General features: G+C 40.6%; 1 protein-coding gene and 1 long non-coding RNA gene across 10 annotated transcripts in view; one reads left to right on the top strand and one right to left on the bottom strand.

Annotated features, from left to right (window-relative positions):
• LOC144681026 (uncharacterized) overlaps positions 1–18,071 on the bottom strand; it is a 119,430-nt gene that overhangs the window by 9,688 nt on the left and 91,671 nt on the right. Inside the window, exons 4-5 of one of the 3 annotated variants that reach the window (XR_013576671.1) lie at positions 5,369–5,498; positions 4,525–4,612 (exon numbers count right to left, since the gene is read on the bottom strand). This is a non-coding gene — a long non-coding RNA (uncharacterized LOC144681026). Of the gene's footprint in view, positions 1–4,305; positions 4,613–4,646; positions 5,499–18,071 lie in introns of those variants that run through there. The other 2 variants (XR_013576670.1, XR_013576669.1) reach the window with 2 other exon arrangements.
• babam2 (BRISC and BRCA1 A complex member 2) overlaps positions 1–18,071 on the top strand; it is a 205,920-nt gene that overhangs the window by 148,251 nt on the left and 39,598 nt on the right. For 4 of the 7 annotated variants that reach the window (XM_078542698.1, XM_078542692.1, XM_078542693.1 and 1 more), the window contains one exon: positions 2,736–2,891. The exons of the other annotated variants lie outside the window; for them this stretch is intronic. In XM_078542698.1, the coding sequence (XP_078398824.1) occupies positions 2,736–2,891 (156 nt within the window). The remainder of the gene's footprint in view (positions 1–2,735; positions 2,892–18,071) is intronic. 7 annotated transcript variants of the gene reach the window in all.

The raw sequence follows: 18,071 nt of genomic DNA, 5'->3' as shown, positions 1-18,071 counted from the left end.
AATGGCAATTAGGGATGGGCAACAAATGCTAGTCCTGCAACGACACCCGCATTCCATGAAAGAATAAAGAAAAAAAAATGTATAAATACTGTGGCTACAAGAGCAGGTCAGAGGCTAGGAATTAACCCCTAGGAATGAACAACATCCTGGGAGTTACCATTGACCAGAAACTCAACTGGACTAGCCATCTAAATACTGTGGCTATAAGAGCAGGTCAGAGGCTAGGAATCTTGTGGCGTGTAACTCACTTCCTGACTCCCCGGAGCCTGTCCATCATCTACAAGGCACAATTCAGAAGTGTGATGGAAACCTCTCCACTTGCCGGGATGAGTGCAGCTCCAACCACATTTGAAGTTTGACACCATCAGGGACAATACACTTCACTTGATTGGAGATAAAACTGCCATGATTCAGAGTTAGTGGAACCATGTAAGACCAGTTCTCATAGATGGATACTGGAGGAGAAGTGCTAAAGGATAATTGATGTCAAATGCTGTGTCAAAGGGAAGGTGCGATGATGCAAGTGGTCATGGGATATGTCTAACTGGCCAGAGCTATCTTACAGCTGTGAGAATTGGAGCTGAACAAGAGGGATTCAAACAAGGAATTTTTGGAGATGGGAGGCGATGGCACATTTAAGCACCTTGGAGAGGAATGGGAGGTCTGAAAAGGGGCAACAGTCAGAGATCTCAGACAAGTTGAGAGTTTTTTTGAGTAGGAGTACGATGTGACTTGGATAAGTGGAAGAACAAACGAACAAGGAGCAGGAGTAGGCCATTCAGCCCCTCGAGCCTGCTCCGCCATTTAATAAGATCATGGCTGATCTGATAGTAACCTGAAACCTGCATCCCATCTACCACCCGATAACCTATCACCTCCTTGCTTACCAACAATCTATCCACATCTGCCTTAAAAATATTCAAAGACTCTGCTTCCACCACCTTTTCAGGAAGAAAGTTCCAAAGACTCACGACCTTCTAAGAGAAAAAATTTCGCCTCATCTTTTGACCATAAGACGTAGGAGCAGAAGTAGGCTATTTGGTCCACCATTCAATAAGATCGCGGCTGATCTGATAATCCTCAACTTCACTTTCCTGCCTTTTCCCATAATCCTTGATTCCCTTACTGATTAAAAATGTCTGTCTCAGTCTTGAATATACTTAATGACCCAACCTCTATAGCCCTCTGCAGTAAAGAATTCCACAGATTCACTACCCTCTGAGAGAAGAAATTCCTCCTCATCTCTGTTTTAAATGGGCAACCCCTTACTCTGAGATTATCCTCTCTGGTCCTAGACTCTCCCACAAGGGGAAACAACCTCTCAGCTTCTACCCTGTCAAGCCCTGTAAGAATCTTATATGTCTCAATAAGGTCGCCTCTCATTCTTCTAAACTCCAATGAGTACAGGCTCAACCTCTCCTCAGAAAATCCCTCCATACCTGGGATCAACATTTTTTTTGTTTTAAATGGGCGATCCCTTATTTTTAAACAGCAACCCCCTAGTTCTAGATTCTCCCACAAGAGGAAACATCCTCTCCCTATCCACCCTGTTAAGACCCCTCAGGATCTTGTATGCCTAAAGGAAAATTAACAATTGACAGACAGCCACTGCGGAAACTTGGGCAATCCAAAGTTCTGAAAAGAACAGCATGCATTTTGTTCCAAAGTGCTTTACAATGAATTAAGTACTTGTCAAGTATAGTCACTGTTGTAATGTAGGAAGCATGGCAGCTTATTTGCAAGCATCAGGGTCCCACATCAGTAGTGTGTATAATCATTTTTATTGGTTATGGTTGAGGGCCCAATATTGGTAAGAGAACTTACCTACTCTGGTGCCTTGGGATCTTTTACCTTCACCTGAGTGGGAAGATTTGGTTTACTGTCTCATCCAAAAGGTAGTGCTTCCAGCATTACAGCACTTCCTCAGCACAGCACTGGAGTCTCAACCTAGACTGTATAGGTGGTGGTGTAGTGGTATTGTCACTGGACTGGTAATCCAGAGACCCAGGGTAATGGTCTGGGGGCCTAGGTTCGAATCCCACCACAGCAGATGGTAGAATTTGAATTCAATAAATATCTGGAAATAAAAGTCTAATGTTAACCATGAAATCATTGTCGATTGTCATAAAAACCCATCTGGTTCACGAATATCCTTTAGGGAAGGAAATCTGTCCTCACCTAGTCTGGCATACATGTGACTCCAGACCCACACAAATGCCCTCTGAACAAGGGCAATTAGGGATGGGCAATAAATGCTGGCCTAGCCAGCGATGGATGCCCACATCCCATGAATGAATATTTTTTAAAATGTGCACAGATCTCTGGAATAGCAGCTTCCTGATTCAGAGTTGGCATCTTGCTGGACCTACATAAATTCCAATTGTTATTGACTTTTATTTTCTTGCTTGACAAAACATTGTATTTTGAATTATATAACTTTAATAATCCGCAAAACCTTTGTTAGTAAATAATATGTAGCTTAAATTTTAAAGAGACAAATGTGGCACGATATTTCATTTTGGAGGCATTTTTGCATCTAAAAAACCGGTCTTGTAGTTTTCTAAACTAATAAGAATCTTCTTAAAATTTAAGATTTTACAATCATTATTTTCTTAAGGACAGCTTATTGATTTTTTTAAAAATCACATTTTCAGCTCTTTTCTAAATTTTTAATACTGCAGAGCATATGTGCGAATATAACTGAACAGGATTAATGAGAAGTCCTGCTTTCCCAGGTCTGCAGGTTCCTGCTCATCACAAAAGACTATTCTTTATTCAAAACATGGTCAAATTCCCAGACAGTATTCAAGCAACAGAAAGAAAAATGTTGATTTCAAACTTGACAATTTCCACATTGCAAGTTATTTTAATTTGTTAAGGGAAAACTCAAGGTTAGTTATTCAGATTTAATTAAGCAGTAATGGTGAAGCTAAGCCTTCCATATGTGTCATTTCTTTGTTGCTTACTAAATAATTAGTTTGTAGTGTAAACACCTCACAAATCCATTGCATTCAGAACATAAAAAAAGTCTCAGGCATCCTGTTTATAACAACCATATATTTTAAAAAATAAACTTTTAATAGTTCTTGTTGGCTGGCTAGGGAAGAATAAATCATATGATATAGTCCCTTCTGTGTTGGATTAAATCCAGAACTGCGAATTTTCTCTTTGCAGTCCAGGATCACACAGCTGGTTGTCATGATCATTATCAAATACTATTAAAGTAATACTTTATATGTGAGTAAATTGAATTATAATAGTACTGAATTCACCTGAAGACTAGGAAAAAGTAGTTAAATTTGTTAAAAGATTTGGTCCAAAAACTCATGAACTATGTGTCTGTCGCACAGACATTAACAGCATGGCAGTAAGCTCTAATGTAGTAATGTACAGTCCGTGCAGGAGGATCAGTAGAGCTCCACAGTTATTCTAAAGGATTATGGTGGAAGGGTTCCATGCTGATGTTTGTTCCAATACTTGCGTAAGCATGAGAAAAAAATGTCAACTAAGCAGTGCTGATAGAAGTTGGCAGAGGGCAGCTGTGATTTGGTGCTGCAAGGAGGGGTGTGATAAGTGCAATAGAGTGATTCAGCTTTAAGTTCACTTATAGTTTTATGCCTCTTGAGATTTAACTCTTGCATGTTCTGATTCAATAACAGAAGTTATATTGAAATCCTGATTTTTGCCAGTTTCTCATGCAGTCTGATTTCTGCCCTAGCATCTTAATACAAAAGTAATACCAACCTTTTATCTCTGCTATTACTACATAAACTCTTCAATCAAAGCATAAAATGGCTGCTGGGACTCACTCTTGATATAAAACATCTAGCTATAATTTCTTATTGCCTTCCAAGAGAGATAATGGAGTTCTATGAGGAGATATTGACCAACATAATTTCATAAAGATCCTCCTGGGGTTAAATTGAATGTATACACATTTTCAGTATCCATAATAAGAACTGGCTTTGCTACATAGACGTTTTTTTAATAGGGCAGCTGTAATCCTTGATACAAGCAGCCCTTGGAATGAGCTAAATAAAAAATTACTCTGGGTACAAATGTTGCCTATGCTACAGTTCAAGTGTGCTAGCTCACCTCCCCAATCCCTTTGGAATAAAGAACCAGCAAAAATTACTCCAAGGTCAACGTGGTTCACAGCATTGTTAATATTTTATTACTTAGAAGGTGACATAATTGTGATTTGTATTTGGGAAAGGTGACATGGTAGTTATTATTTGCACCACCCATGGCTAATAAGCTCCCAAAAAATACAGTGGCAGGCAGGAATTCTGCATAGTGCTGACTCTGACTCTTTGTCAAACAAACAGTTTCCCCTCTTGTAATAGCAATGCTTATGTAACTAGAATTGTTAAATATTGTGTTGAAAATCTTCAGTGGATTTGTAGAAATCTGCCAACTTCTTCCAAATTTAAGTTTAGACCCTAAAGGACGTTCAGTTTCAAAATGTGTTTTTTGTGGTGTTCATTGCTATATTTTGCTAAAAAAAAATAATGTTCCGTTTACTTTTCTTTGACTCCTTCCACTTATGTTCTTTGCTTTGTTTTCTTCATCTTTTTCCTCAATGTATTCTGTTCCCTCTTTTTTGAACTTTCTGTCAATAGAGTCCAAAACAGTCAAGTAAAATGTACTTTCTCAAAACTTAAAAGTTTATTTCCATTCGTGAAGCATTCAACAGCAAACTATGCAAAAAAACATGAAAATAAACTGGCAAGATCTTGCAACTTTTCATGACATTGGTACTGAGTGTGCAAAAAGAAATAAATACATCATTAAAAAGGTACTAATTGCACATCTTACATTATAGGTGAATTCTTGTAATTATCACCGCACTTAAATTTTGTATCAGAATTCAAGGTATACCAAAAATTGATGGCTCGCTAATTCACTTTCAAAAAACATGCGAAAAATATATTATGCACATTACAAATGGACACCCAAGGTTGCTGGTGGGCAGTAAATATTTGCAGTAAATAATTAATGTCTGGCTTCCTGCATGCTATAAATCCTGAAATATTTTGTCAGAACCCAAATGGTTATTAAAATATATATTCCTACCAACACTGGTCCCACCCACAGGAAGATGCATCATTATGCAAACCTGCTCTAGTCTGGTGGGAATCTACCTCTTGCAAACAGGCACCCAGTTGGTTAGTAATAGCTGAGAATCCAGGCTTTTAGCTCTGTTGCATAGAAATCATTCCACAATTTCATTTTTGAACCCTTTTTGACGTGAAAAATTAACAAGCCATTAATTTCTGTTGCATTTGGAAAGTACTACAATAAAGGAGCAATTCCTTTTATCAGATTGTGCTATATAATATTCAGTGTTGGAACCTGAGGATTATACCCTTAAGTAGCCTGTCTTTTCGTTTCTCCGCTGCTGACATCTCCAGATGTATTTCCAGCATATTATGTTCTTATGTCACATTTGCAGCTGATGTAGTGTCTTGTATTGATTCATTACACTGGAGTCTTAGCTAAAAAAAATGGATAAATCGATTATTTAATAACCATGGAGCCTGAGGCTGTAAAACTAAAACCTTGGGCGGGGCATTCAGTTGCCCTGCTTTTACACATACCAGAACTTCTTAGGTGCTACCTTTAGAATGATTCACAATCCCTTCAAAGTGAGATGACGTGCTGCATTGGGTACACCTGATCTAGTGCTTTTAGAATCTGTTCTGCCCTCAAATATGGCCTGTTGCAAATAATGAAGTCTTTCCCAGGCTTGTTTCTTTTAGTCAACAAGTGGGTTTGGGTAACAGCTTTGTAGTTGACCCCAGGCAAACAGAAATCAGTAAACTTAAGAAATGCATGTAACATTTCTGGGCTGTGCATTAATCAATCCATATGCTCACGGAAATTTCAAGGAGGACTCCATGTGCTATTAGACTTACTTTGTGATGATTTCTTCCTCGTAAAGATTTAATCAAATCTCAGGGGTAAAATACAACAGCTTTTGACACTAGATCATGTGTGCTTTGGGCTTCTGTAAATCTCCTGTGTAACGATATTTGCTTGTAAGTAAATGAATTCTCAACTCGCAAACACACCTCATGTTTGTGTTACTTTACCACTTTCATTCTGTTATGAATTTAGCTTTTAACAAAAACAGAAAACTGCAATAGGCATGCTGTATTGCCAAAAAAGTCAAATGTAGTTTTCGTTCAATTTGATATGATTTGCTCCTCCTAGACATTTAATCGGATTTCAGGGAAAATTTAACGAAGTTGAGTTCCAATCTTAGGTTATCAGATCAAATCAGCAACTGGTGGTTTACTTGCATCCGCACAGAACAAGAAGCACCTTAGCCACGGTCACAACCCATTCAGCAACAAGTAGCAGAGTAGCACTAACAGAGTTTTGGAAGAAGGCTTTCTTTTATTTCCACCCATTTTTTACCCTGGGACTCGGGCAGAGTTGTCTGATAGAAAATGCTGACTAGCCACAGTTGTGATTCCATTAACACGGTTTTAGCCAGATGCACTAACGCCTTGCCTGCACCCACACAATAAAAATAAATATATTCCATATGTATGTTTATTTAATAATCATGCAAGTGTAAGTATTAAGATCACATGCCCAACGACAGTCCTTATTAAACTTTATGTTTACTAACCAGAAATGCAATTAATCACTCTTGGATTCCTAATTAGCCATGTGAGAATAATCTATAGTATGCTAGGAAGAAGGTTTTTTTTAAGTACTGTAGTCCAGTCAGTCATGGAAGGTTTGATTGATTAATGCTGGTGCAAGAAACCTTCAATATCCACAATTATGTTTTAAACTAGCATCACTCTGGAACCAAGACACTGTTAACTTCTGCCTCAAGTCCCATATAGTATTGACAAACTAAATCCAGAGAATGGAATTTCAACATTGAGATTAACCATTGAGATCTGTTTTGTGTTCGCTCAGTGTTACAAGCAAAAAGTAGATAAATATTTGGAAAAAGAGTTTAAAGGGATAAGGAAAATACTAGCTGAGGGCCATATATAAAAATTTGTACCGAAAAGCACTTTTTAATTTAAGATCAGGTTTCTCATTGAATTAATGTTTCAAAGGCGTCATTGGGCATTTGCCAGATCAGCCTCCATGGGATGCAACAAATGTGGCAGAAGCCTTGTTTTCCAGTGGAAATGTCATCATCATTTTTCCCATGTCCCCCTTCCCCTGTCCCGCCTCCCATCCCCACCACCAGCACCTCTTTGCTACACCAATTATGGTGCTGAGGAAGAGGCTTTCCTAAACACTCATCCCTAAATTCCTTTTGCTGCACTTCTGGAGACTATCCAAGTTATCTTCATCAAAGGTATGCGCACACTCCATTAGCTAGGTTCTATTCCTTGGTTTCCAGCAGGCTACTAAACAGGCCCCCAGTCCACCTAATATGGTATTCAATTTTATGTGGACTTACAACAAGGTCCTAGAAGACAAATTGAATATTAGATATGTGCAGAAACAGACCTATTGTGGAATAACATCAGTCTACAAACTGCAATGAGGATTTATTACTAAAAAGGTATAAATACATGTTTAGTTTGATTGTTTTAGCCCCTTCTTGCGAATTTCAGTATATTCTGCAACCCCTTAACCTGACCGTTAACAATCTCCCATTTCCATTCAAATTATTCAAATATCATTGGACTTCTGATTCTGGCAATTTAGAGATGCAATTCTAAACCATCTGATCAAAATCCCAAATTATCATAAACCAGCTTGCCGCTGGCTTAAATTAAGAGTCATCGTCTTTCTCAAAAGGGTTAAACAGAATCCACCTGGATTGTTTAGTGCTTGGCTTTGCATGCAGGAAAGGATTCCATTCACATTAACATTTTACCACATTTAATTTGATCATGAGGATTCAGTTACTAGATGATCAAACTTTCAGCATCAGGCAGATTTAAACAGGAAGGAGATTTTTGAGGTGGATGTGTGGTCACATTGTTTGATGTGGTTTCCTGTAGTACTAGAGCTGAAACAATGTAACCTGTTTTTCCTTTTTCAAATGTACTGACTCTACAAAATAGCTAATAGCACCAGATTACAAAAGCAACCTTGAAAGGCCTGTTCTTTTCACAGTGATGCGTCGCCTTAAATGTGCTCTGTATGGCAAGATTGCCAAGTGTGATAGTTGTCCATTTATTCCATTGTGTCCTTTGTTGAAATTATAGATAAAAACATTGTAGTGATCAATGCTTCCATGTGGTGGTCCTAAAGAGCTGAACAGATCAAAATGCCTCAGCATATATGCTGAAACTCTCATCCATGCCTTTGTTACCACTAAGCTTTGAATATCTTTAAGGCAGAGGTGGATAGGTTCTTGGTAAGTAAACGATAGGTTATCAGCGGTAGGTGGGTTGCGGATTTCAGGTTACTATCAGATCAGCCATGATTTTATTAAATGGCGGAGCATGCTTGAGAGCCTAAATGGCCTACTCCTGCTCTTTGTTCATATATTTGACTATTCCAGTTACTACTCTCAGTAAACTTGAAGTCATCCAAAAATGCTGCTCATTTCCTAACTCCAATTTGGGCCATCACGGAAAACGAAAAGGTAGATACTAGGCACCATGATAACATGACTCCGATGTGCAGCCCACGAGTAACCATAACCCCAATTCCCCATTACATACATACGAACAAACTAAAATACAAATTAGAAGCGGAAGTAGGCCACTTGGCCCTTCGAGCCTGCTCCGTCATTCAATAAGATTATGGCTGATCTAATCATAACCTCATCTCCACATTCCTGCCTACCCCCGATATCCTCTCAACCCCTTGTTTATCAAGAATCTATCTACCTCTATCTTAAAAAGATCCAAAGGCTCGCTTCCACTACCTTTTGAGGAAGAGAGTTCCAAAGACTCACGACCTTCTGAGAGAAAAAATTCCCCCTCATCTCTGTCTTAAATGAACAACCCCTTGTTTTTAAATGGTGACACCTAGTTCTAGATTCTCCCACAAGAGGAAACATCCTCTCAACATCCACCCTGTCAAGACCCCTCAGGATCATCTTACATGTTTCAATCAAGTCGCCTCTTATTCTTCTAAAATACAGCGGATACAAGCCTAACCTGCCCAACCTTACCTCATAAGACAACCTGCCCATTCCAGGTATTAGTCTGGTAAACCTTCTATGAACTGCTTCCAATGCATTTACATCCTTCCTTAAATACTGTACACAGCACTCCAGATATGGTCTCACCAATGCTCTATATAACTGAAGCATAACCTCCCTACTTTTGTATTCAATTCCCTTTGCAATAAACTATAACATTCTATTAGCTTTCCTAGTTACTTGCTGTACCTGCACACTAGCCTTTTGTGATTCATGCAGTAGGACACCTAGATCCCCCTGCATCTCAGAGCTCTGCTATCTCTCACCATTTAGACAATATGTTTTTTATTTTTCCTGCCAAAATGGACACTTTCACATTTTTCCACATTATACTCCATTTACCAAATCTTTGCCCACTCAATTAACCTGTTATGATGTGGCTGATGATGTGTGCCAGGCAGACCAAACCTACAAGGGAAACTTGGTCCTGCTATCCCAACAGTTTTGCAATGTGTATTTATTACGAGAAGTTGTGTGTGCTGAATTCAGAAATAATGAGCACTAAGACCTTGAGAGATTTTAAAAATTAAATTAAAATATTTATTAACAAAATAAAAGATTTCAAGCACATACATAAGACTACAATTACTTACCGATGCAACAAATCCTAAAATTCCTAATTAACCTGACTCCCAGATACACACCCAGTTTAAAGCAGCAGTCCAAAATAGATTTTAAGAGTTAAAAGAAAACTAGCAAGTTAATATAGTACCCACATGACAGTGGAATTCCAAATGACTTTCTCCAACTTCAGTTACTGGACACAGCCGATTTATGCACAAATGGCTGAAGTCTTCTTGAAGGCTGTTTTACATATTCCTGTTAGATCTTACATGGCCCTCTACTCACATAGCCTTTCATTCTCCTTTATATATGTTTCACTCTCTTTAATATGTAAATTCTATTGTTTCATATGTCTTTGGAATGTTTCTCATAGTATAAAAACTTTTATGTTGCCAATATTGTCAGTAACCTTTGGGAAAAATAAAGATACTCCTTAGCCTTTCTTATTTGGCTAGTTGTAAACAGACTTACATCCTTTTGAAATCCAAACAATCCCTTTACTTATCTAAAAATGCTAATACCCTTCACACCTTATATGCTTAGCCAGTTTACTCATTAGCATTTTGAGCACATTTCCACACCTAGCTTCTTATGATAATTCCAAACTTGCAGTCTACCTGATTCCAAGGCCAGAATTTTTAGCTCGGCAGATGGGTGCACACCCAACCCAACCAAGTGTGAAATGACACCTGATGACGTTGGCCGAGCATGCTGACGTCAACTCGCAGTCGCGCAATAGTTCAGTTGGCGGACGCACTGCCAGTTCCGGCACACACCCTTCGACAATTGAAAGACCTATTAAGGCCATAAATTATCAATTGTTAATTTTCCACTGCCCATTCAACTTAACAGTTGGCAGGCAGGTGAAAAGGCCAAGCAGCCTTTGCATTTTTTTGGAAGCCTCATCCACAGGCGAGATGAGGTTTCCAAAAGCAAATGCAAATAAAATGAAAACTTTATATCTTAATTAAAAACATGTCCCTGTTCATGTGACAGAGTCACATGCGGAGACATGCTCTCTTACATTTTTCTGTTGTTTATTGATTTTTCAATATCTTCTTCATCTCCCTGAGGCACGGAGTTGCCTCAGGGAGATTATTCAGCGCTCTCTCGTGTGCATGCGCAAAGTTTGCGCTGCTCGCCCTCCTCCCCCCAGCCCGTACAGGCAGCACTCAGCACTGCCGCTCGCGTATCACATTGAGTGGGCCTTAACTGGCCCACCAACATGAAATCGCGGTGCACTGTCAATTGCAGGCAGCGGTCAGCTTCCTGACTGCCCCTGCCGATCCTGCATGCCAAGGGCAAAATTCTGCCCCAAATGTAATTAAGTCTCACAGACCCAACTATACTCACGCCCATAAACCTACTTCACAATAAACCAGAAAAATATTATGAAAATTATTATACTTTTATAACAAACCTAACTTAACCATTCACCAACAATCCAACAGCTTACCTTCCCTTTGTCACTGATCATCAGTGTCCCCTTGGTCACAATGCAAGTATAAAAGCCACCACCAAATAAACATTCCAAAACAAATTTAAAAATGTAATCATTCTGTATTGAATACAAAAGTCAACTGATAGCACTTTGCAATCCCTTAGTGTCTGCTTCTACAAAATGCTGCCCCAGTGGCTGCAATAAAACTGGTCGAAGGCTACTGACGTTTAGTAGAATAGATTAAGATGTCCTGAGAGAACAATCTGGAGCAGCTCTTCGCATACGTGGCAACAGTCTAGACTGCCTGATGGACAATAGCAAGGGAACTGCCAGAGAGGCAAGGATGGGAGGATGAATGCTGTCTACTTCAGAGAGGACAGCAGCTTCTTGGTCCATGGAGCCACTCACTTGTCTCAGGTGGTGCCTCAGCAATCCTAGTAATCCGTTGGTGGCTGCTGTGACACCCTGCAAGCCCTTTAATACAGTGTAATCCACAGCCATGATAGCAGCTGTCTGAGCTTGCCAGGCAGCATGCTGACCTTGCATGACAGCAGTCTGATGAGCTTCCACTGCAGCATTCCAATGTTGGGTAGTTTCTGGTTGTGCTGCAGTGGAGGCTGCAACATCAGTCATCAGCTGCTGCATCATTAATAGGTTCACAAGTGTGCGATTGTATTTGACCACTATTTCCAATCTGAAAAGGATGGGCTTCAATCTCTGCACAAAGCCCTGTGCCAAGTTAGTTCAGATTCCTCCATGTTTCTTGACATTGACTGCAGACTTTTTGGCAGGCTTCCCAATACACCAAACATTTTGTTGTGCACACCCATTAGTATTGTTCTGTAGGTTACCCCATCAAAGTGTTCCTCTGAGTTCTTTGCAGAAGAACTCATGTTCAACATCTCCCTCTGACAAGCTGGCACATGTTCCTTCCTTGCCTTCTGCCTTGGCAGCAGTGATCCTTAGAGGTGAAGATCCCGCCTCTGTGCTTTCCTTTAAGATTCTGAGTATCTGAGCTGATGGCTGCGAGTGCAAAATTGAGTATTGGTGTGTCTTCTTCACCACTGTCATCTTGCTGTTCCTCCACTGCCCCGTCAGGTTGCACTCTTGGGCATCTGAAATAAAAAAGCATAAGGGTAAGATTGTGGTGCAGGAAAAGGGAAAAAGTAAGAGGTGCGTGCCTATAAATCAGAAGAATGTGTGCGAAGAAAGGGAGATAGAATGTAAGATTAGTGAGACTAGATATTGGGTATTTTTGATGACTGTGTTTGATGCCAACGTGGTGCATGCGCAGTTGTACTGATGCAATGTCATTGCATGCAATGGAGGTCAGAACTCGTTCCCCCAACTTCAGTGTACTTATCCTCTCAGTTTAGTTTCTTGTTTTCTTTAAGCAAAATTCACAGCAATCCTAATGAGAACTGAAATAGACTGTCTCTGCTCTTAAAGTATAAAGTCTGATAAGCAGCAGCATTTTCAGAAGAGGAGGAAAAAAGGGGAGAGAATTGAATAAGAATATCTTGGTGGCTGAGAGAAAATAATTCTTAGGGTAAAATTTTATGTGGATTGGGCGGGCGCACGCCCGACCCGATTTGATGTGAAATCACGCGAGATATTTCAGTTGGAAGCGCGCCCGCCAACAATTAAGAGGGCAATTAAGCCCATTATTGGTGCAATTGACTCCGATTTTTCATGGTCCATCCAACCTTATGGTTGGCAGATGGGCGAATCGGCCGGGCGGACTTGCATTTTTCATGAAATCTCATCCAAGGGTGGGACGAGGTTTCCATTATTAAATAAAATAAAAATTTATGGACAGCATTTTTATCATCCATATGTTCAGGTGCCTGGTTGTGATGCTTGGGTATTTTTTTTCCTAATTTTCAAAGCTTTATTTCATGGTTTTCAGGTCTGCAGCTCCCTGAGGCAGCTCTCTGCCTTCAGGGAGCTTTCTCTCGGCGCTCGCACCTGCCTGTACTGACATCATCGCCCGCCCGCCCACCCACCCAGGCCGTCAAGCTGGCTGGCCGTTAATTGGCCGATCGCGGCTGGTAGTCCATTTCCAGACTACTCCTGAGCCCACCCATCGCGCCCGCCTGCCGAGCTGAAAATTCAGGCCTTCGTTTTATCTTATGAAAAAAACCTGTGTGAAAATATGCAAATGAATTACAGCATTGCTCCAAAACAGCAAGATTGCTCCTGGCACTTTTATTTCTCTATCAACCTAAATAACTTTTGCTGTCTGCTGATCCTCAAGGCACCTCTCTTTTCTGTAATGATGCAGCTCTTGTTTTCTTCACTTAAAAAAAGACTTTAAAAAAATTGGTTTTCTGTGCATGCACGGACAAGTGCGCATGCAGAGATGGGTAGCGATGGCCATCTTTGCGGTCATCTTCCATTGGCAGGTGGCACAGTGATCTTTGATAGTTTCAGCCCTGCCACTGACCATGGCTTCAGCAATCGTCCCAGCAATGGCCAGCATGCCCTCTTCCATGAGACTTAGGACATACAGCCACGCTCCAGATTTGCTCCACCTTGTCCAGCAAGAGAAAGGGAAGTGTTTCAGTAGGTATTATGCCATCTGTTTGAGTGATTTGGCTTTCATTGTTGAATAGCTGGCAGCGTGCAAGCTTTGAGATGTGGGTGTAAGGTTTGCAATGGTATTAAGTGTCTGAGTGTGCCGTGAAGCATTTGAATGTCGGATACGAGGCCTGATTGCAAGAGATTGTTGGTAGGTGAGTGATGTGGATGTAATGAATTGAGCAGTGTCTGAGTCTAGTCATGCAGTCAGTAGGGCATGGCATTTGAAGATGCCTTTGACCACTCATAAGGTCATGCATGTTCTGCTCCCACTGTTTTCTAAGTGCATGTCCAAAGAGCCTCCCGGCCCCCTGCTTTCACTTCTTCCGACCCGGCCTCCAGTGCTGCATCTGAAAACCTGAGAGCCTGCTGTCTCCCCTGCTGTGTCTTTATTCAGTGTTTCCCAGGTCATATTTTTGTATTAAAAACAGAAAATGCTGCAAAAAACTCAGCAGGTCTGTGAGAGAGAAACAGAGTTAACGTTTTGAGTTTGTATGACTCTTCTTTAGAGTTTCACTTTCTCTATGACTGCCAATATCTGCTCCTACCGCAATGCATCTTCCTTCTAAGGTGCAGGCTAGCTTTAAGAATTGCAGCTTTAACTGTCTAGTCACCTACAATATTTGCCTCCTGCTCATGCACCCAGTCAATCAACAGCACAGTTCAAGCTGGCTAGACGCTGAAATCATTGAAAAGTGCAGGAGCATGAAGTTGGCACGCTCCCAAAATTGCTGTCAACAGGTGCAAGTTATTTGCGCATTGCAATGCCCTTGACCATTTTCAAAGTTATCAAATGTAATCCCTTCCCCCACCCACCCCACCCCACATTGAAAATTCGCAAAATAATTCAGCATTCTCCATGACAAGTTCTTCATATTTGTTAAAAATATCACACACCCATTTTGATAAGCAAGCTGTGTTTACCATTTGGGTGGCTAAGTATTTGTTAAGGTGGTGTGTGTGTTAGCCTTGACTCATTGGACGCAAACTTGTCTCAGGAGGTAATTGGTACAAGCTCCACACCAGAAACTTGAGCACATAATCAAAATGGCGTGCCGCATTGCTGTAAGATTCCACAGCACTATTTGAAGAAAAGCAAAGAAGTTTGGTTGGTATCCCAACTAACATTTATCACTCAACCAACATCACTAAAGTTGCTTGCAAGGCTTCACTTTGTACATTTACTAACAATTGCACTTCAAAAGTATAGTGTATAGTAGATTGGGGGTAAATGGGTCATTTCAGGGTTGGTAAATGTAACTATTGGGATGCCAGAGGAAGCATTGCTGGGATCCCAAATACTTACGTTTTGCTGAAGCTACAGTACGATGTGGGAAAGTAAGTTGGGAAAAGAACACAAATATAGACATATAGATAGGTTAACTGAGTGGACAAAAAAATGACAAATGGAGTATAATGTGGGAAAGTGCATTTATCCATTTTGGTAGGAAGAACAGGAAAGCAAATTATTATTAAATGGATTGGGACTACAGAATGCTATGGTACAGAGGGATCTGGGAGTCCTCATACAGGAAATTAGGAAGGCAAATGGAATATTGGCCTTTCTAGCAAGGCAGATGGAGTATAAAACTAGAGAAATCTTGTTACAGTTGTACAGGGCGCTGGTGAAATCACACCTCGAGTACTGGGTACAGTTTTGATCTCCTTATTTAGAACCATAGAAAAGTGACAGCGCAGATAGAGGCCATTCAGCCTATCGTGTCTGCACTGGCCAAAAAAAGAGAAAAAAAGAAACTAGCCACTCATTTTTAATTCCACTTTCCGGCACCTGGTCCATAGCCTTGCAGGTTAGAGCACTTCAGGTGCAGATCCAGGTACCTTTGAAATGAGTTGAACGTTTCAGCCTCAACCACCAATTTAGGCAGCAAATTCCAGACGCCCATCAACCCTCTTGGTGGACCTTAAATCTATGGCCCCTGGTAATTGACCCATCAGCTAGGGGAAACGGGTCTTTCTTGTCTGCCCTATCTAGGCCCCTCATATTTTTGTACACCTCAATTAGATTACCCCTCAGCCTCCTGTGTTCTAAGGGAAACAACCCTAGCCTATCCAATCTTTGCTCATAGCTGCAATTTTCCATCCCTGCCAACATTCATGTAAATCTCTGTACTCTCTGCAGAGCAGTTATGTCTTTCCTGTAGTGTGATAACCAGAACTGTACACAAAATTCCAGCTGTGGCCTGACCAGCGTTTTATACAATTCCATCATTACATCTCTGCTTTTGTATTCAGTACCTTGTCCAATAAAGGAAAGCATTCCATATGCTTTCTTTACCACCTTATCCACCTGCCCTGCCACTTTCAGGGACCTGTGGGCATGCACTCCAAAGTCTCTCACTTCCTCAACCCCTCTCAATATCTTCCCACTTATTGAGTATTTCCTTGCTTTGTTTTCCCTCCCCAAATGCATTACACTTTTCCTGATTGAATTCCATTTGCCATTTTCTGCCCACTCAACCAAACGGTTGATATCATTCTGGAGACAACAGCTATCTTCTTCACTATCAACTACATGCCAATTTTTGTGTCATTTGCAAATTTCCCAATCATGCCTCCCACATTTAAGTCCAAATCATTAATATATACAACAAAACAGCAAGGGCCCCAACACTGAGCCCTGTGGAATGCCACTGGATTTCCATTCGCAAAATCATCCATCGACCATTACCTGTAGTTTCCTGTCGATAAGCCAATTTTGGATCCAACTCACCACTTTCCCCTGTATCCTACGGGATCTCACCTTTCTGACATGTCTGCCACGTGGGACCTTGTCAAATGTCTTATTAAAATCCATGTAGACAATATCCACTGCATTATCCTCATCGATCCTCCTTGTTACTTCCTCAAAAATTTCAATTAAGTTTGTAAGACATGATCTTCCCCTAACAAAACCATGCTGACTATTCCTAATCAACCTGTGCCTTTCTAAGTGACAGTTTATCCTGTCATCAAAGTCAGACTGACTGGGCTATAATTTTCTGGCCTATGCCTTGCACCCTTTTTGAATATTGGTACAACGCTTGCAGACCTCCAATTCTTTGGAACCTTGCCTGTATCTAATGAGGAACATGATCCTCGGAGCATCCACTATTTCCTCCCTGGCTTCCTTTAACAGCCTGGGATACAATCCATCCGCCCTGGTGATTTATCCACCTTCAGGGATGCCAGTCCCTCCAGTACTTCCTTTTTCATTATGCTTATTGTATCTAATATTTCATACTCCTCCTCCTTAACTAGAATGTCTGCATCATCCCTCTCCTTAGTGAAGACAGAGACAACGTACTCATTGAGAACCCTGCCCACTTCTTCAGCATCAACGTACAAGTTACCATGTACATTTCTGATGGGCCCTACCCTTTCCTTAGTTATTCTCTTGTTTATTGCTGTAAAAAGATATTTTGTCGAAGCTTTTCATCTTGCACTCATCAGGACAATCATAAGAACATCAGTAGCAACACAAGTGATATTCGCCACTAACAGGATGCTGCCGTCAAGTCAAAAAGATGTTCTGCCTATCACACAAATGAGTAATGTGGTATATGAATTTCAGTGTCAGTGTGATGCTAGGTATGTAGGCTGTAGGTCCCGAAGACTGGTGGTGCCAAACAGCATGTCCCTTCTGCTGTTCCCAATGGGCAAGGTACAAACCATGCCCAACCAGCCCATGCTTGCAAAACTCAAAACACAGTGTCCAATATTAGATGTGATTCTCCAATTGGACAACATTTGCTAAATAATTCTCTGTTAACAATTACTCTGACAACCAATTTAAGATTGTCAGTTGGGCTCGCAGAGTGGCGCATTTGTAAGCACTGGAAGCTACATATATTAATACACAGGGCCCTGTTCTTTGCAGACAGACAGAACATGTACACACATTGTGCCTGTTTCAATTGAGCAAACTAAATGATAGCCATTCACTGGTTCAGTCCTCAGGGCAGAATCTTGACCAATCAAAGACAAGCTGCCTGGTTTAAATTTCAAACAATGCTTGGCAGTTAACTGTCAGCCACCATTAAGTGGTGCATTCTCCATGGCAACACTTCTACCAATCAGTGTCCATTTGCCAACCAATCAGCACACTCTTTTCATGCAGTATAAAGTTGTTTCTTTCCTGACATTGGTATTCTTGCGATTGTCCTGATGAGTGCAAGACGAAAAGCTTCAACAAAACGTCTTTTTTCAGCAATAGTTGGAAGTTCTGTGCTAACAAGCGACCATTTATTCCTTTGCTCTTAAATGTACTGGTAAAACATCTTTGGGTTTTCTTTGATTTTACCTGTCAATTTTTTTTGATCCTTCCCTTTGCTTTCCTAACTTCCA

This window comes from Cetorhinus maximus, chromosome 5 (genome assembly GCF_964194155.1).
Source record: "Cetorhinus maximus chromosome 5, sCetMax3.hap1.1, whole genome shotgun sequence".
Taxonomy (NCBI): domain Eukaryota; kingdom Metazoa; phylum Chordata; class Chondrichthyes; order Lamniformes; family Cetorhinidae; genus Cetorhinus; species Cetorhinus maximus.
Note: the sequence above shows the minus strand (reverse complement) of the source record. Positions and strands in the feature narration are given on the sequence as shown.